Source organism: Psammomys obesus, unplaced genomic scaffold (assembly GCF_907164565.1).
Source record: "Psammomys obesus unplaced genomic scaffold, mPsaObe1.curated_primary_1811, whole genome shotgun sequence".
Taxonomy (NCBI): Eukaryota; Metazoa; Chordata; class Mammalia; order Rodentia; family Muridae; genus Psammomys; species Psammomys obesus.
In genome coordinates, this window is record NW_026596039.1 from 3013572 (window position 1) to 3029596 (window position 16025).

Consider the following 16025-nt stretch of genomic DNA (forward strand, 5'->3'; position numbering starts at 1 on the left):
CCCCCCCCCCCCCCCCAAGGAGGAGCAGCCTTGCTAGGCCACAGATAAGGACGTTGCAACCATCCTGAAGATACCTGATAAGCTAGGGCCAGACGGAAGGAGAGGAGGACACCCCCTCTCAGTGGACTCAGAAGGGAGCAGGGAGGAGATGAGGGAAGGAGGGGAGGATTGGGAGTGAAAGAGGGAGAGGGCTACAGCTGGGATACAAGTGAATGTATAAAATTATTTTTAAAAAAATGGTGTCTTTGGACACCTTCCACCACCAGAGGGCGCCATGACACCTAAAAAGCTTTTGGAAATTTAAGGAAGAAAGCAAACAAAAGAACCCTATCTCTCCCCACTCACCAGAGATCTCCACATCGCCCCCCAGCAGCCAGGTGATTTGTGGAGGGGGCTTGCTTCTCTCCGTGGAACATTTCAGCACGACGTGTTTTTCTCCATTCTGCCTTCTGAGAACCTGAGCTTCCACAGTTGGCTGGAAAGGAGTCACTAGAAGACAATTTTTTTTCTGTGCTTAGTTATAGCTGTGCATGTAGAGATCAGAGGCAGATTTCAGGCAGACTCTTTGATCACTGTCCCTGGATCTGGAGCCTGTGGATGCAGCTAGGCTGGCTGGCCACTGAGGTGCATGGAGGCACCTGTCTCTTCATCCGTGCTGGGGTTAAAGATGCTGTGCCCAGCTCTTGTGTGGGTAGTGGGCTGGGCATCCCAACTCCGTTTGTCATGACAAGCACTTTTCTGAACAAGGCAGCGCCCCACCCCCTCTGGTCTGTGTATGCTGGTAAAGCACATCTTAGGGTTCGCTATAGGTTAATTATTTACAGTTATTTAGTCACAGGGCGTATTTCTTGCTTAACCTTCCCCAGAATCCAATCGTGCTATGCTTTCAAAGAGCCAAGCTGGCTGAAGTTAGGATGTTTGCTACTGAGTATGTGACTAGTTCTTGAGAGCTCCTAACAGTAGTCTGAATGTGACGGAGCACTATGTTTGGTTGCTAGCTGAGGAGAGACCTGATTCCTAGTCCCATGTCTGCCACCAGCTACCTGTAGGAACTTCAACAGTTCCTCCAGCTTTTTGGTACGTCAGCTGTAACACACAGAAGTTGGTGTTTTAGCTCTAAGCTTTCGTAAGTCTAGGCGAATAAGGGCAAAGTTAATGTCTTATGCCCCTTCCTCCCATCAAAAGAGCACTTCTGTTCTCAAGCACTCACTGGTCTTCTCTCTTTGTGCTTCTGCCCTGACAATCATTTTTTGCTGAGTCTACTTCTTTCTTTTTTCAATTCTACGTTTGCTTTCACGGAGAACTGCACTTGTATGCATTTCCTGAATTCATCTAGACACAGGGAAAGCACTGAGTGAGTCCGGGCAGGCTCTGGATGTATTACTTGTTGGCACCAAGAAGATGGAAGAGAGAGACCCTTCAAGGAACTAATATTCTGGCTCTGGACTTAAGTCCTATGCTTTTAGTTAGAACAACAGTTCTTAACCTGTGGGTCACAACCCTATGTGGGTGAATGATCCTTTCACAGGGGTCCCCTAAAACCACCAGAAAACACGGATATATACATTATGATTCAAAACAGTAACAAAATTACAATTGCGAAGTGCCAATGAAAATAGGTTAGTGGGGGGGGGGTCACCACAACATGGACTGTTGTAGTAAAGGGTTGCAGCGTCGTTCAGGAAGGCTGAGGCCCACTGACTTAGAAGAGCATGCTTTGGTGCTCAGAGTGGTGGCCCAGTGGTAGAACGCGTGCCCACCATGCTCAAGGCTCTCAGTTCAATCCTTAGTAGCATCAAAAGAAACGCAAAACTGACCCTGGGCTCAGGGCTATGCGAGGGGAGTTTGTACCGTGTCATGGCAGTCCAGACGCCATCGTAACCAGCCAAGGTGGCTGAGGATGTCGCTCAGTCATAGAAATAGACAGTGGGCAAACTCCTTTAGGGCAGAGATCATGCCACCGTCTTTGATTCCCTACAGTCTCGTATGGTGCCTGGCACATAAACACAGCCTATAAAGTAGGAATCTTACTTCTGTTTAGTTTCCTGAAAAGGAAATTTAGTTGAGGTCCGAGGCAAATGTATCAATTTACGTTTGAATCTAGAGCTTGCCATACAAAGTGGTCTCTTTAGTTTTCTTTCAATAAGAGATTGGCAGGTGTGCCCTTAGAAGCTCCTTGTTACAGGTCAAACTTCAGAACGGTACGTGGAGGGGCTGGAGGGAAGGCTCAGCGGATAAGAGAGAGTATTGCCCTTGCACGGGACCTGCGGTAGGTTCATAGCACCCATGTTGGGTGGCTCACAATCACCTGTCAGCTCCAGGGGATCTGACAGTGCCTTCTGGCTTGTTTGGGCACCCACACTTTTACTCTCACACAGACATGGACACATAATTAAAAATAAAATTAATCTTACCAATGACTCGTTGTGATTTTAAAGTGGGCTGAGGGAGGTGGCTCAGCAGAGAGAAATTCATGCTACCAAGCCAAACAACCTGAGTTCAGCCTTCAAGATCTCTACAGTGGGAGCAAAGAACGGATTCCTGCAAGCTATCCTCCAGCTTCTCTGTGAGCCCATGGCAATGCTTATTAATATATATATATATTATATATATATATAATATATATATATAATATATATATTATATATATATATAATATATATATTAAAGAAAGAAATGAAAATGGTGCATTTTGTGGCTACTTTGCCACACCCATGGGGAGTTATTTTGCTGGCAGCTTACCTAACACAGTCACTCTCACTTGCTTCGCCCTCACGACACTTCCATACTGTAAACATTTATACATGCCTTCATCTTGTAGAGTCACGTTGGACACACTGATGGAGAGCTGTGTAGCCGAACGGTGAAGAAGCTGGTATTTGGAACCCTTTAAAGCTGTACAAGAGACAAAAGAAGCAGTTTTGAGGAAAGCTTGCTCACAGGAGTACCTGCCTCTGCTCCCCCAGGGCCAGGATTAAAGGGATGAGCTACCACACCTGGCTCCTGTGGCTTTAATGAGCGCCCAGCTGTGATTTGCTTCTTTGAAACCCGATAGATGTGTGGTTTGCCTTGTCACAACAAATGTCAGCAATGGAAGAGAGATACACCAGCTGAGTGTCTTCAATTTTTAATTAAAAAAAATGTTTATTACTATTTGAAGATTTCTGTGGATTTTGACTCGCTCCTTGCAGGGATTTAGCCAATAGCAAAAAAAAAAAAAAAAAAAAGCAAGCTCAGAAAGTCTTAACCCAACATGGAGAGTTCTTCTTCATCTTATTTTACACACTGACTTGGGACTTTTGTGTAAGGTCAAAGATTCCCGGGCAAAGCAGGGGCTCTGGAAAGAGCGAGTTTGTTGATTCACTTTTACCCCGTTAAAGGTGCAAATGTGCACACGTGTGAACAGAGTCAAGCCTTGGACGACTGCCCCGGGGCATATTTCTCATCCAAAAGGACGGCTGTGCCTCTTGAGATCTGACGCCTCCTGAGGAGCACTCCGAGTTTTCTCTGCTGGCATTGGAGCCAAGAGCTCGCTGTTGTACTGCGCTGCTGCAGCTTGAGATGGGGTGCTTAGCACATGCCTGGTCTCAACTTCCAAATTCCAGAGCGGCATCTCCACTCCCTACTTGTAACAACCCCAAGAATTCTTGGACAAATGCCAGCCAGAGGGCAAGATGAGTCCATCTGGAGAACCTTCTATGTGAACCTTCTAAGGGGTTTAGCTGCAGAAACCTCAGAAGGTCTTCTCATTTGGACAACCCCTCTTCCAAAGAGAAACAACATAACAAGAACAACAAAAAAACTTTTTATCAGAACTATTCCTACTTACTTATTTCTCTACAACTTTTCTCAACTTGTATCTTCTTAGTCCATTGGACTCTGCTATTACAGTAGGTAACACAGCGATCTGTTTGGCTAGTTTGTACTTACAATTAAACAGTGTTGACAAAGCATATCTATTTTTTAGCCACTCTGTTTGTGAACATAAATGAAACTTGCCGGTTCTGATTTTCTCAAGTACTTGACACAGAGATATCACATGGTCTCATTATGAAAAGTCTTCGGTAAGTTCCTGTCCGTGGTCCGCATGATGTGTCGTTTGTCCCTTTCTTTCTATCTCAAGCATGCAGCAAGCATATCATATGTGACATGGAGAAATGCATGACCAGCCTCCTGACTAAAGTGCATCCTGCCAATTTCCATGGCCTAGAAATCTTGGTCTGAAGTCCAACAGGGAAAGTCAAGGTGCTCGGTAATGTGACTTTGCAGTTGGATCTAGGCAGGAGACGGTAAGTCAGCCCCACAGGAAGGTCCAGGAAGGCAGCACGTATGGCTTTGCTGTGGGTGTTTCCTGGTCACTGAGAGTCAAAAAGTGATGTGGGGGTGAGCTGCCTGCGTGGAAAGGTGCTTTGTAATCTGAGCCCCCTTTAACAACCTTTCTGATGGGCTTTCCATTTCACACTTCCTGCTTCCTGTCTCCCCCAAAGCAGCTGTGGGTCACACAACAGGCTTCCGAGGTGTGAGCCACGTGGAACAGTGGGTGGCCTGAGCCCACCCTTTGGGTGACTCATGTGGGCCTTCTGTCCCACTAACCTGCCGCAGTTGGAAATCCCTTAAGTTGAGGTTTGTTGTTTTCTTTCTCCCCACCACCCCACTTACCAGGATGCTGATTTAAAAAAATGGTGAACCCTGAGGGTGCCAGCCACTGGAGAGAGGCGTTTTTTGTCAGAGAAGTAACACAGTTTAAGGTGAATGTCTGGCCTTCCTCCACCGTGATGGCTTCCATGTTCGTAAAGGCTGCTGTGGAGGGAGAGAGCGGGGAAGGTCAGTCAGGGCGCATGCGTGCATGAGGTGTGGCGGTCAGAAGACGACCCCAGACACTCAGGTCTGTCCTTCCGCCCAGTGAGGCCCATGATTGAACTCGATTTGTCAAACCCGGCAGCAAAAGCAGTCACCTGGCCCCAAAGAAGGGATCTGTTGCTTAGTTTACAGATGGGTGACTTCATCAAGCTCAGGGGTCACAGAGGTCATGGGACTGGAATCGGGGTGTAGGCTTCCATATCTCTGTTAACTACATAGACCTATCGGAGTGATAAACCCCAGGACACAGAACCCGTGGCCTCAGTTTATAAAATGATTGACTTACAAGTTAAAGTTCAAGCTTCGTTGCTTGCCTATGAGCTTGTGGGGGAAAATGGGCAGTTCCTGGTGCTGCTCAGCAGTAAAGTGCTTTCTAGCAACGGAGAAGGCCTGGGTTGTACCCCCATCACACAGACACACATAGACAGCTGGACACAGACACAGACACAGGCATAGACACACACGCAGACACTGACAGGCAAACACACACACACACACACACACACACACACACACACACACACATTCCATGATGCTCCTGTTGGTCACGGGGAGTAGATAAACCCACCCCAGCTAGCTTCTACCACACAGGGATTTATCTAGCAAATACACGAGTCTAATTTCCCCAAATCACAATGCCCCAGAGAATGATGAAGAACCAACTCTAAGCAGTGGCAAATGTATTGTCCCAGGAAGAAAATAAAAGAAGAGTAAGCTTGTTTTTACTGAATTGGTGCATTTTATCATCGTTCGTTACTGCTTCACATTTTAGAAGAAATTGTTTTTCCTCAGTATAATATAATTCTTACCTAGGAGGTTGTAAAAACTATCCAACCAGAAGAACACTATACATATAAATTATGAACAGCAAATGTTTTACAGCCCTATCATCATCCAAAAAGAAGAGGAGAAGGAGGAGGAGAAGGGGGAGGTGGAGAAAAAGGAGGAGGAGAAAACAGGAAGGAAGTTTATTTCCTTGTGATTCATTGTGAAAAAGAACCTTTTTTTTTTTTTTTGAGACAATGTCTCATGCAGCCCAAACTGGCCTTGAGCTCCCTGCGTAGCCCATGCTGGCAGTGAGCTCCTGATCCTCCCTTCTCCCTCAGCTTCCAGAGTGCTCCCGTTACAGATAGGAGCCAGCATGCCCAGCGTCCCTGAGACAGAAATTAAGTGCCAGGGAAAACACTTTGGAGAGTGCTGTACAGTACAGCCTTCCCTGCGCCATTAATTCCCAGGGTTTTTGTGTTGTATTCACACTCACTTTCATGGGAAAACAATTCAGTTCCAATCGACAGACATCGATGCCCTCAGCCGATGCGGACAGATTATGAAGCTGGAGAGATGGTGTAGCCGGTATAGTGCTTGCCATGCAATCCTGAGGGGTCTGAGCCTGGACCCCAGCACCCGCTAAAATACATACAACAAATGCAGAGTCCTCATCCGCAGTCGCAGTGCTGGGGCAGGAAAGTGGAGACAGGAGGAACCCTGGCGCTTGCTGGAGAGCCAGTCTAGCAGAATAGAGGAGCTCCAGGTTCAAAGAGAGATCCCGTCTCAAAGAAAGAAGGTGGAGACTGATGTTGAATACACTCCGCGTGCATCTCTGACTTCCACATCCATGCACACACCCTCACACACGTACATGAACACACATACTTAAATACGTGGGAAGAGAGAGAGAGAGAGACTCATTTGTGGAGCTGGAGCTGCAGCTCCGCTGGTAGAATGTGTACCTAGCATGCCACAGACCTTGGCTTCAGTTACTAAGTAACTAATTAATCAGGGCATCTGTGTTTTCAAAAACAGAAAATGAGGCCTGTAGCCAGAATTCTGCTTGGGTGTCCTCATGGGAAAGAATCTCATGGGCATGAATTGCATAAAGTCAGCAGAGCGTGATGAGCAGCACCACTCCCTGCTTGGGGCTTTGCTCTGCTTATGTCAGCCCTGTGTTTGATCCTGCTGCAGGAAATTGTTGTAGGAAGGAAGACTAGCCCACTGTGAAGCCGCAGGCCCACCCAGCTTTGCTTTAGCCGTCACACTTAAAATATTATTCGGGATGCCTAGGCCCGCCGAAGGGAGCAAGAGGAAGATGCTGTGCCCAGTCTCTAGAGGGAGAAGCCTGCCAGGACAAAGATACGCGTAGTTCTCGTAGTGCAGGCGGAAGCTAACGGGGAAGTTCCGCCGTCTTTTCACTTTTCTTTCACCTGTCATTGGAGCCAAACTTTCACCTGCTGACAGAGCAACGAGGTGTGGGGGTTTTGTTTCGTCTTGCCACTTCCTCTCCACAGAAGCTAAAGTTGTACTGACGTTCTCACTTGCCCTTGACTTTTCTCGTGCCCCGAGTGCCATGTGCTCCCTTCCTGCTTCTCTCTGTTTAGGTGTGTGTAGGGGGTGCTCCTGCCGGTGTCCAGACAGGGAAGCCAACCCATGAAGGGATGAGAATGAACACTCAGTTCAGTCCTCCATGGAGCTCGACAATGAACGACTGTAAGGTCTCACCGCCCTGTACTTGACCGAGTGGATTACTGGCTTCTGGGTTTGGTGTTCACGGTGACCAGATGCACGCAGCCACTAATGGCCATCCAAGTGTTATGAGGCCTCCGTTGGAGCCCATTTCTTACTGACTGTGCAGTTAGATTTCACCATTGTGTGAATGCCACACAGTATACTTATTCTACAGTGCTGGGGGTGACCCCATGGTCCTGACATTTTTTTTCTTGTCCTTTATTTAAAAAACCAAAAAACAAAACAACACTACATTTATCGCTGTATCTATCTATCTATCTATCTATCTATCTATCTATCTATCTATCTATGTGTGTATGTGTGTATGTTTATGTAAGGATGTGGGTGAGTACACCATAGGGCACGTGTGGAGGGCAGAGGTCAACTCTTGCTTCTCTCCTTTCACCATGTGGCTCCTTGGGATCCAATGGAGGTCAGAAGCCTGGCAGCAAGTGCCTTAACCCACTGAGTTATCCCCCAGGACCCCCTTTTCCCCTTTTCATCCTATGTACTTTGTATTTACACAAACTTGGAGACTGTGTGGTAATCTCATGAGGCCAAAATGTATGATGTATGCTGTTGACCAAGCCAGTAACATATGGTTCAAGGCTGTATAGAAATGGAACCTGGACTGCTCGTCATCTCTTTCCTCACATGGTTAAACTAATGGTCCTGGACTTGTGAGATGGCTCAGCGGGTAAGAGCATACACTCTGCAAGCATGAGGACCTGAGTTCAAATCCCTAGCACTCACATAGCTAAAAAAGCCAGGCATGTCTGTGTGGTCTGTATGTGCTTGTAACCCAAGTTTGGGGTGTGGGGGATGGAAGCATCAGAGACAGGCAGATTCCTGGAGGCAGCTGACAGCCTGTCTGACTGAAACAGTGGGATTCAGGTTTAATGGAGACCTTGTCTCAAGGGCATGAGGGAGAAAACAAGAGAGGAGGGCATCAGTTTCTCTCCTGACCTCTGTAATGCACCAACATACACAAGTGTACACACACACACACACACACACACACACACACACACACACACCATGCACTAAAATAAATAAATAAACTGTTCCTTTCAGTGGATGGCTTGTCACTAAAGTATGTGTTACCAACTTTCAAGCAAAGGCAAGTGGCAGTCAGACCCACCTCCTGAAGCAACACAGGTTAAGCCAATGTCTTCTTCAGAATTCTTGGTTTTAGCTGGGCACAGTGGCACAAGCATGTAATCCAACAACTCGGGGAGCCAGAGGCAGGTGATCTTTCTGAGTTCGAGGCCAGCCTGGTCTATAAAGTGAGTCCAGGACAGCCAGGGCTACACAGAGAAACCCTGTCTCAAAAAAAACCAATAGATATATGGATAGGTGATAGATGATAGATCGATAATAGATGATATATGATAGATAGATAGATAGATAGATAGATAGATGATAGATAGATACATAGATAGATGATAGATAGATAGGTGATAGATAGGTGATAGATGATAGATAACAGCTAGCTAGCTAGATAGATGATAGATGATATATAGATGATAGATGATAGATAGATGACAGATAGATAGACACATTCATCCCTGGGTTTGGAGACATGGCAGGATCCAATGATCTTGTTGGCTTCTGGAGGTAGCAGGCATGCATACAGGTGCCCAGGCGCACATGCAGACAAGACATTCACACTCTTAAAATAAGATATTTGTTGATTTCACTGGCAAAAAGGACAAATGTAAATCTTCAGAGATAAATATTTCAACAGAACTCTAATTTTTTTTCTGTAATTATGACATCAAATAATAGAGACTTGAACTGACTTAAAGCTTAAAACATTGTGAGTGACTTCTCAGGCTGGAGGCCTGTTTCCATGGCTTTTGTGGAGAGTTAGGCAGAAATGTACTTCAGTGAAGATCATTTCAAAAAGAGATTTGTGTGTTATTTTTAGATAGAATAGGCAGAGAAAAGTATGTGAAAATAGTTGTAAAAATAAATTATACTTGTCAAAGCCAAATCATTTTCCAGATTGTCACAAAGAGGCCGACTTGATGCAAGAGAACAAGAGAATTCTTCAGTTTGCAGAGGTCCTTCCTTCCTGCAGCTAGAAAAGGGGGTTGAAAATTTTGCTGGGTTTAACCTTTTCATCGTCCACAATGTGAGTGAAAGAAGAATGAATTTTGGAAAGAAAAAAAGAACAGACTCATTCTTCTTATATTTTATGCACCCCAGAGATTACTCATTGCAGGAGCCTTGAGGGGCATGGTCCAAGATCATGGAATTTTTTTGTCTGCAAATCTCTGGCAGCCTCAGAAGCCACCACCACGATTTTCCTGCTGCCTAATTTGCTAAAGGCGGCTGACAATTTACAGCTGTGGCAAAGTGGATGCTTTGCTGCCTCCGTGTCGACAAGAAAGCAACATGAGCAGCTTTTGCCCGCATGGGACTCTGAGGGGACGGAGCAGGCTTAGGTCAGTGTGAGCAACAGCTGTTCAAATCCTGATGAGCTCCATTCAGTTTGGGTTCTTCCAATATTGAATCTTTCAGAATGTCTAAGTCAGTTCAACTCTCAGATTTTCATCCACGTTAAGATATAATCAAGGTGCAATCAAGTGGACTTGTCTTAAGCTTATCTTTCTATTGCCTCATTTTCTGAGACAGTCTTGCTATGTTGTATGGTATTTACTGATACCCACTGTGTAGCCTAGACTGATTTTGAACTCATGGTGATACTCCTGCCCCAAATGGTAACGCGACAGATGTACACTGTCAGGCTCAGATTAGGGTCATCTTAAGATATGATGCTTTTGTTTTTGCTGTTTATTTGAAAATGTATTTTTTTCTTTCTTTTTTTTAATGTAGGAAAAGTTTAAAGCCTAGAAAAATTAAGGTCAGTTGAAGGCTTAAAACCTTGGAGTAATTGAAATCTACTAATTTTGGCTGTGTAAATGTACCCTTTCAAAATGCATTAGCTGTTCTTCAAGCCACTTACTGAAGAAACTAATGTCACTCATTAGCAAAATAGAACCCTTGTTAAATGCCTCAGGGTACAGGGAATGGAAAGGAAGGCACTGATTGAAGTATAGAGATCAGGGAATTGATAAAACTATGTAAAATAAAAAATCCTGATGCCTCCCCCCACCCCCAAATAGTGTCCTTCAGTTGCCATTCTGAAATGAGTACAAATGAGAGGGATAGGAGCATTTCCAGACGCAGACCAGGAGAGTCACTATTTGGATGGAAACAAGTATGTGAGGCTGAGCAGCAGCTCTGTCCGTGGTCCCTTCTTAAACAGCAGACACAAGGGCCATCAGAGACCTGGGACACCAGGGGATGAGCCTTCACCCTTTCTTCCACACTCTGGTAGGAATAATTTGACCTAAGCTTAAAAGGTCATTGTATCTTTCTCTAATTCCCTTAATGCTACAGTAGAACCAAACTTCAAAACCAAATTAAAGCAAAATGTGAAATAGAACCAATTTCTTCCAGGGCTGGGGAGATGGCTCAACTGTTAAGAGCACCCGCTGCTCTTGCAAGAGGACTCAGGTTCATTCCCAGCACCCACAGGGCAGCTCACAGCCATCTGTAACTCTAGTTCCAAAAGATCCAGCTCTCTCTTCTGCCCTCCTTGGTCACTGTAGGCACATGGTACACTCACTCAGGCAGGTACAGCACTCATACACAATAGAACTGAAAGTAAACGAATGTCTAAAAGTGAATAGTTTTTACTGGGTTCTTATTTCTCTGAAGTAAGTTAGAATTGATCAGTGCCTCACCACTGTCAAAGAGTTTTTATATCTGAGATTTTCTTAGAATGAGGAGTTTGACAGGTCAAACATTTATTAACATCTTCATCGAAAAATGCAAAAACTGAGCCTGGTGGTGGTACACGCCTTTAACCCCAGCACTCGGGAGGCAGAGGCAGGTGGATCTCTGTGAGTTGGAGGCCAGCCTGGTCTACAAGAGTGAGTTCCAGGACAGCCAGGACTTAAAAAAAATTAAAAAGATGCAAAAACCAGAATTTCAGAGAAACTAGTGTATTTGACAAAGACTTACACAGCAAGGAAGTTTTGAAATCGGAAATGGATGCCCTTCCAACTGATTAACCTGAAGACAGAAGAGGAAGACCATTACCCTTCATCATAACAGATCCCACAGATGCATGCCACATTGTCCCCCAATACTCTGAAGAGCAGCTGAACAAGAGACAGAATAGACACAGTAACTGCCCTCGGATGTGTGAGTTGGGTACAGCTAGAGAAGCATTAGCAAGGGTACCTGAGTTGTCTCCCTTAGCATGGTTGACCAACAGGTAGGTAGGTTTGAGAAAAGCATTAAGTCAGCTGAGCAAAAATGCTCTAAGTCTTACCTTGCAACGGGACCCAGAACAGCAAGCTGAGAGCTCCCCACCACATACTGTTTGTGCTGAAAAGACTCTCTGACAACTTCCTGTAGATTCTAAAGTGCACGCTGGCTTTTGAAGGGAGGAGGCTGTAGCTCTGTGACCTTGTGTGTGTCACCTCGTCCACCTACTCTGAGCCCCCTGTTAGTCAGCTGCCCCTAAAACACCTCCTGGTGGAACATCTTGGAGACCACAGGGGTCACATCCATCGTGGAGAGGTGTGAAGGAGATGCTGGTGGCAAACACTGGTCTGCCACAAGTGGGTAGTGATGGTAAGCCAATGACTATGAGACTCTGGGGCAGAGAGGGGGCAGGAAAGATTACGAAAACTCTTTGGAAGTTCCTATTTGGTGAGGTCATCTTTTTCTTTTCTTTTCTTTTTTTCTAGTTTATCAGGCAAACAAGAGCTAGGTAATTTTTGCCCAAGCTTCTTGGATTTTTTGTATTTCTAACTTGGACAGCAATTTCTAGTGGTTATCAGATATATTCATTCATTCACTTTTGAAATGTGCACACTCTACTTTCAATCTACTTATTCATCTATCCACCCTTTCACTCTCCCTCCCGTCTTTTCTGTATTCAACATCTCTTATAGGATGATAATCTCTCACTAGGATGATCAGACATGAGACAAAAATTCCTTGTTTGTTTGTTTTTAAGAAAAATATGCCCTGATGAGCATATTAAAATATGCAAATAGACAGTTTTGGTTCACTTCTCTCATTCATTGAGATAGACTCTTTCATTTGAACTAGGTTTCCATGAGTGAAGATAAGGCTGAATAGACTCTCAGTTTGAGATGTAAACAGTATTCTTTTAAAATGTATTTAATAAATTTATACATTATATAAACGTGATAAATACTTTAATTCATTTAATGAATTTTATTTTTATATGAGTGCTGTGCCTACATGTATGTCTGTGCACCTTGTGTGTTGGTGCCCACTGAGGCCAGAAGGAGGCATCAGATCCCCTGGAACCAGAGTTACAGACAGCTGTTATCTGCCGCTGGGTGCTGGGAATAGAACCTGGGTCCCCTGGAAAAGCAGTGAGTGTTCTCAGCCACTGAGCCATCTCCCCAGCCCCAACACGACTCTTTATTCTGCAGTCTAAAAGTCTAAGATTCTGTTTGATATCATTTTTTTCCAGACAATTAAGGAAGATCTTACTATTAGGTTTTAAGTGCGGAACGTCCCTGCCTGGCTGTTGCACTTAAAATCCGGTCTCCAGCTGATTTGTGTTGGTTGTGGAACCTTTGGGTCCCGGTGCTTAGCTGGTCTCCACAGGCTATGGGGAACAGGACATCGGAGGTCACAGTCATCTCCAGCTCCGGCCTACCTTTCTGTTTCCCCGACCTCCATGATATGAGTAAACAGCACTGTAGTTACCATGCCACTCTGAGCGTCGCCATGCTTGACTGCGTCTGAAGCCACAAGCCTATAACCCAAGCTTTAGAGGGATGATGTCCTCTTCTGGATTCCATGGACACACACACACACAGACAGACACACACACAGAGCACATGTATACACATAATTTAAAATTAAAAAGAATCTTTAAACAGCAATAATTTTTTTTTAATGTCACAGGGTCCATTGGTCTCAGAGATTAAGAACGGTCCCTGAAGGGAATAACTTCAAATCAGGCTGGTGTATGACGGGTCCTTTTGATCTGCCAAAGTCCTTCCTAACCACTCATAAACTCCACTTCAGCCTGTAGCCCACAAGTGCCCCAAGGGGAAGAATTATAGACTCTGGCCATTCAATGAGTCACAGTGGTCACAGAGTACCTTTCAACTATGTGCTAATGAAAGTGTGTGCGCTGACCACTTTGCTGGTGAGAGGCCTCATAAGTGAGAGATAGTTTCCCCCTGATACTTTCCTATGTTCTTAGTTGAAGCCAAATAACAAGAAAATAGAGTAAGAAGAAAAAAAAATATACAGTTTGTCTTTGTGTGTGTTTCATACATGAGACACGGGAGAGACCTGCAAGTGAGCAAGTCTCAAAGGGGAGGCTTGGGACTCTAAGATAGTGTTTTCAGCACAAAACAAGGGAGGGTTACACAAGTTGCAACACAGTACAAAAGGATGCTGAGTCTCAACCCGCAGCAATAAAGCCAGGTGTGTGAGAATGAACAGCTAAGAAGGGCTGGTTAGTAAAGTTTCTTATTAAGTTCCTCTGGGACCTTCTGGAGGTTGGGAAGAGCCTAAAGCTGTGTCCAGTAATGGTGTCCTCAGAGGACAGGGGCACCTTCATACATGGGTGCTCTGCTTTTTAGCAAATAAGGGTGAGGGTAGAAACTACTTGTTCGCTTAGTGATTGTTTTCATCTGCTTCTTCTTAGGAGCCTGCAGATCAAAATCATCCTTTATACCAAAGAGGCATGTTTGGATGGGAGACATTCTGGGAAGGCCCCAGTTCTCCACAAGAACCACAAAAATAGTCATGAAGAGGGTGTCCATCAATTTGTCCCTGTGGTTTCCATCTCATGAGGTCTTTGTGTTTTGTTTCATTAATCCCAGGGATTAACATTGGGTGGGCCAGGTTGTAGACAGACAAACAAGCAACCTCTCCATTGTCTGTCATTACCCTGTTGTTGGGGGTGAAGAGCTCGGAGGAAGAGAACTATTAAATAGGCCACAGATGGACATTTTAAGGGTCCAAACAAACACAGGATTTCCCCATGAGCCAACACTACTGGGATTTTTGTAGCAGCTCTAGGAGGGCCTATACTTCCTTTTTGACCTTTCATGCTCTTTTGAAGAACCCTGGCCTTTACTGACCACACACAGCTGTGGGCTGGTCTGTTCCCAGCAGCTGCTGCTGCTAATTCACACTGGGGGAAGGGTTCTTCAAGCATTGCTGTGAAACTTTCTGTGGGGTTTCTAAGCTGGACCAGGAGCCTTTGAAATCACTTATGGATGCAGAAAATGTTTCTCAGGAGCAGCAAAGATCATGGATGACAGTAGACATGAGATGGTTGCAGTTTGCTTCGCCACCTGGACTTTGTCCACATCACATTAGCATATATGTATATTGTTTACTGACACATTAGCATATATGTTTATTACTTTAGAATCCATTTTCCCATCTGTAAAATGGCAAGAATAATCCTGGCCCACAGGGACTGGGAGATCTGGATTAAACAGTACCCTGAGCAGCTTGTGGTATGGAGGTCTTCAGACCTACGTGGCTGGGGCTGCATGACAGCAACCAGGGCGGGATGGGTCGGCTTGGAAAAGAGCACTGCCTCAAAGCTACCTGCAGCTGTCAACTTGACACAGCCTAGAGTCATCTGGGAAGGGAGTCTCCACGGAGAGATTGCCTAAATCAGACTGGTCTGCGGGCCAACTGTGAGGAATTCCTGTTTGCTAATAGTTGGAGGAGGGCCCGGCCCACCTCGGACAGCACCATTCCCTGTGCATGCCGTCCGGGCATGTGTAAGGAAGCTAGCTAGCTAACCACGAGCCCGGAGCAAGCAAGAATGATGTGCTCCTCTATGTTTTCTGCTTCAGGTTTCTATCCTGACTTCACTCTGTGTGGACTATGACCCGGAATTATAAGCCAAATAAATCCTTTCTTTCTCTTGCCTTGGTTGTGGTGTTTGTCACGACGCTGGAGATGAAACTAGAACGGAACTGACAACGAGGTTTCTGCTTTTTGGAAATTCTGCCCTAAGCTTTCATGGAGGTGGGAGGTTTAATTTATTCCAATGTGTGATTCTTGAAACAGCCCAAAGAAAAGTTGATTTCAGAAGGAAATTGTTCCGCCTTGACAAACCCTAGTACCTTAGGACACAAACAAACAAAACAAAACAAGAAAGAAAGAAAAAGGAAGGAGAGGAAGAGGAGGAAAGGGGGTAGATTGTAGCTTAGATGAATGATTGCAGAGTAACCAAGGCCCCTTTTCAGGTCCTAGCTCACAGATAGGTGGCTGCCCATGTCTTCATCTGTAAACAAGGAGACTGGAGGTAAGTCATGAATTTCTTTGTTCTGAAAAACCCAAGCATCCCACGGGTGTCTTGGGCTTCTGCAGTATTTTCATGAAGTTTTTTGAACAGGTTTAGATGGATATAGTGGATCATGTCTAATTCATGCACTCAGGAAGCAGAGGCAGGAGTATCAGAGCTTGAGGCCAGCCTGGGCTACACATGGAGTTCTACATCAGTGTGGGGTACATACAGGACAAAAAAAAAAAAATATTTAAGCTCCAGGGACCCACTGACATGGTTATTGAGTCTCAGCTTTAGGGCCTCTTCCTCATGCGATTGTGTCGTGTGACTG

General features: G+C 45.2%; 1 protein-coding gene across 2 annotated transcripts in view; it reads right to left on the bottom strand.

Annotated features, from left to right (window-relative positions):
* The window catches only part of Crtam (cytotoxic and regulatory T cell molecule), a 23972-nt gene extending 17410 nt beyond the window's left edge, over positions 1 to 6562 (bottom strand). The window contains exons 1-4 of one of the 2 annotated variants that reach the window (XM_055622400.1): positions 6122 to 6562; positions 4660 to 4800; positions 2743 to 2895; positions 346 to 489 (exon numbers count right to left, since the gene is read on the bottom strand). In XM_055622400.1, the coding sequence (XP_055478375.1) occupies positions 346 to 489; positions 2743 to 2895; positions 4660 to 4786 (424 nt within the window). In that variant the 5' untranslated portion in view covers positions 4787 to 4800; positions 6122 to 6562. Of the gene's footprint in view, positions 1 to 345; positions 490 to 2742; positions 2896 to 4659; positions 4801 to 5146; positions 5796 to 6121 lie in introns of those variants that run through there. The other variant, XM_055622401.1, reaches the window with a different exon arrangement.
* Between the last annotated feature and the right edge of the window lie 9463 nt (positions 6563 to 16025).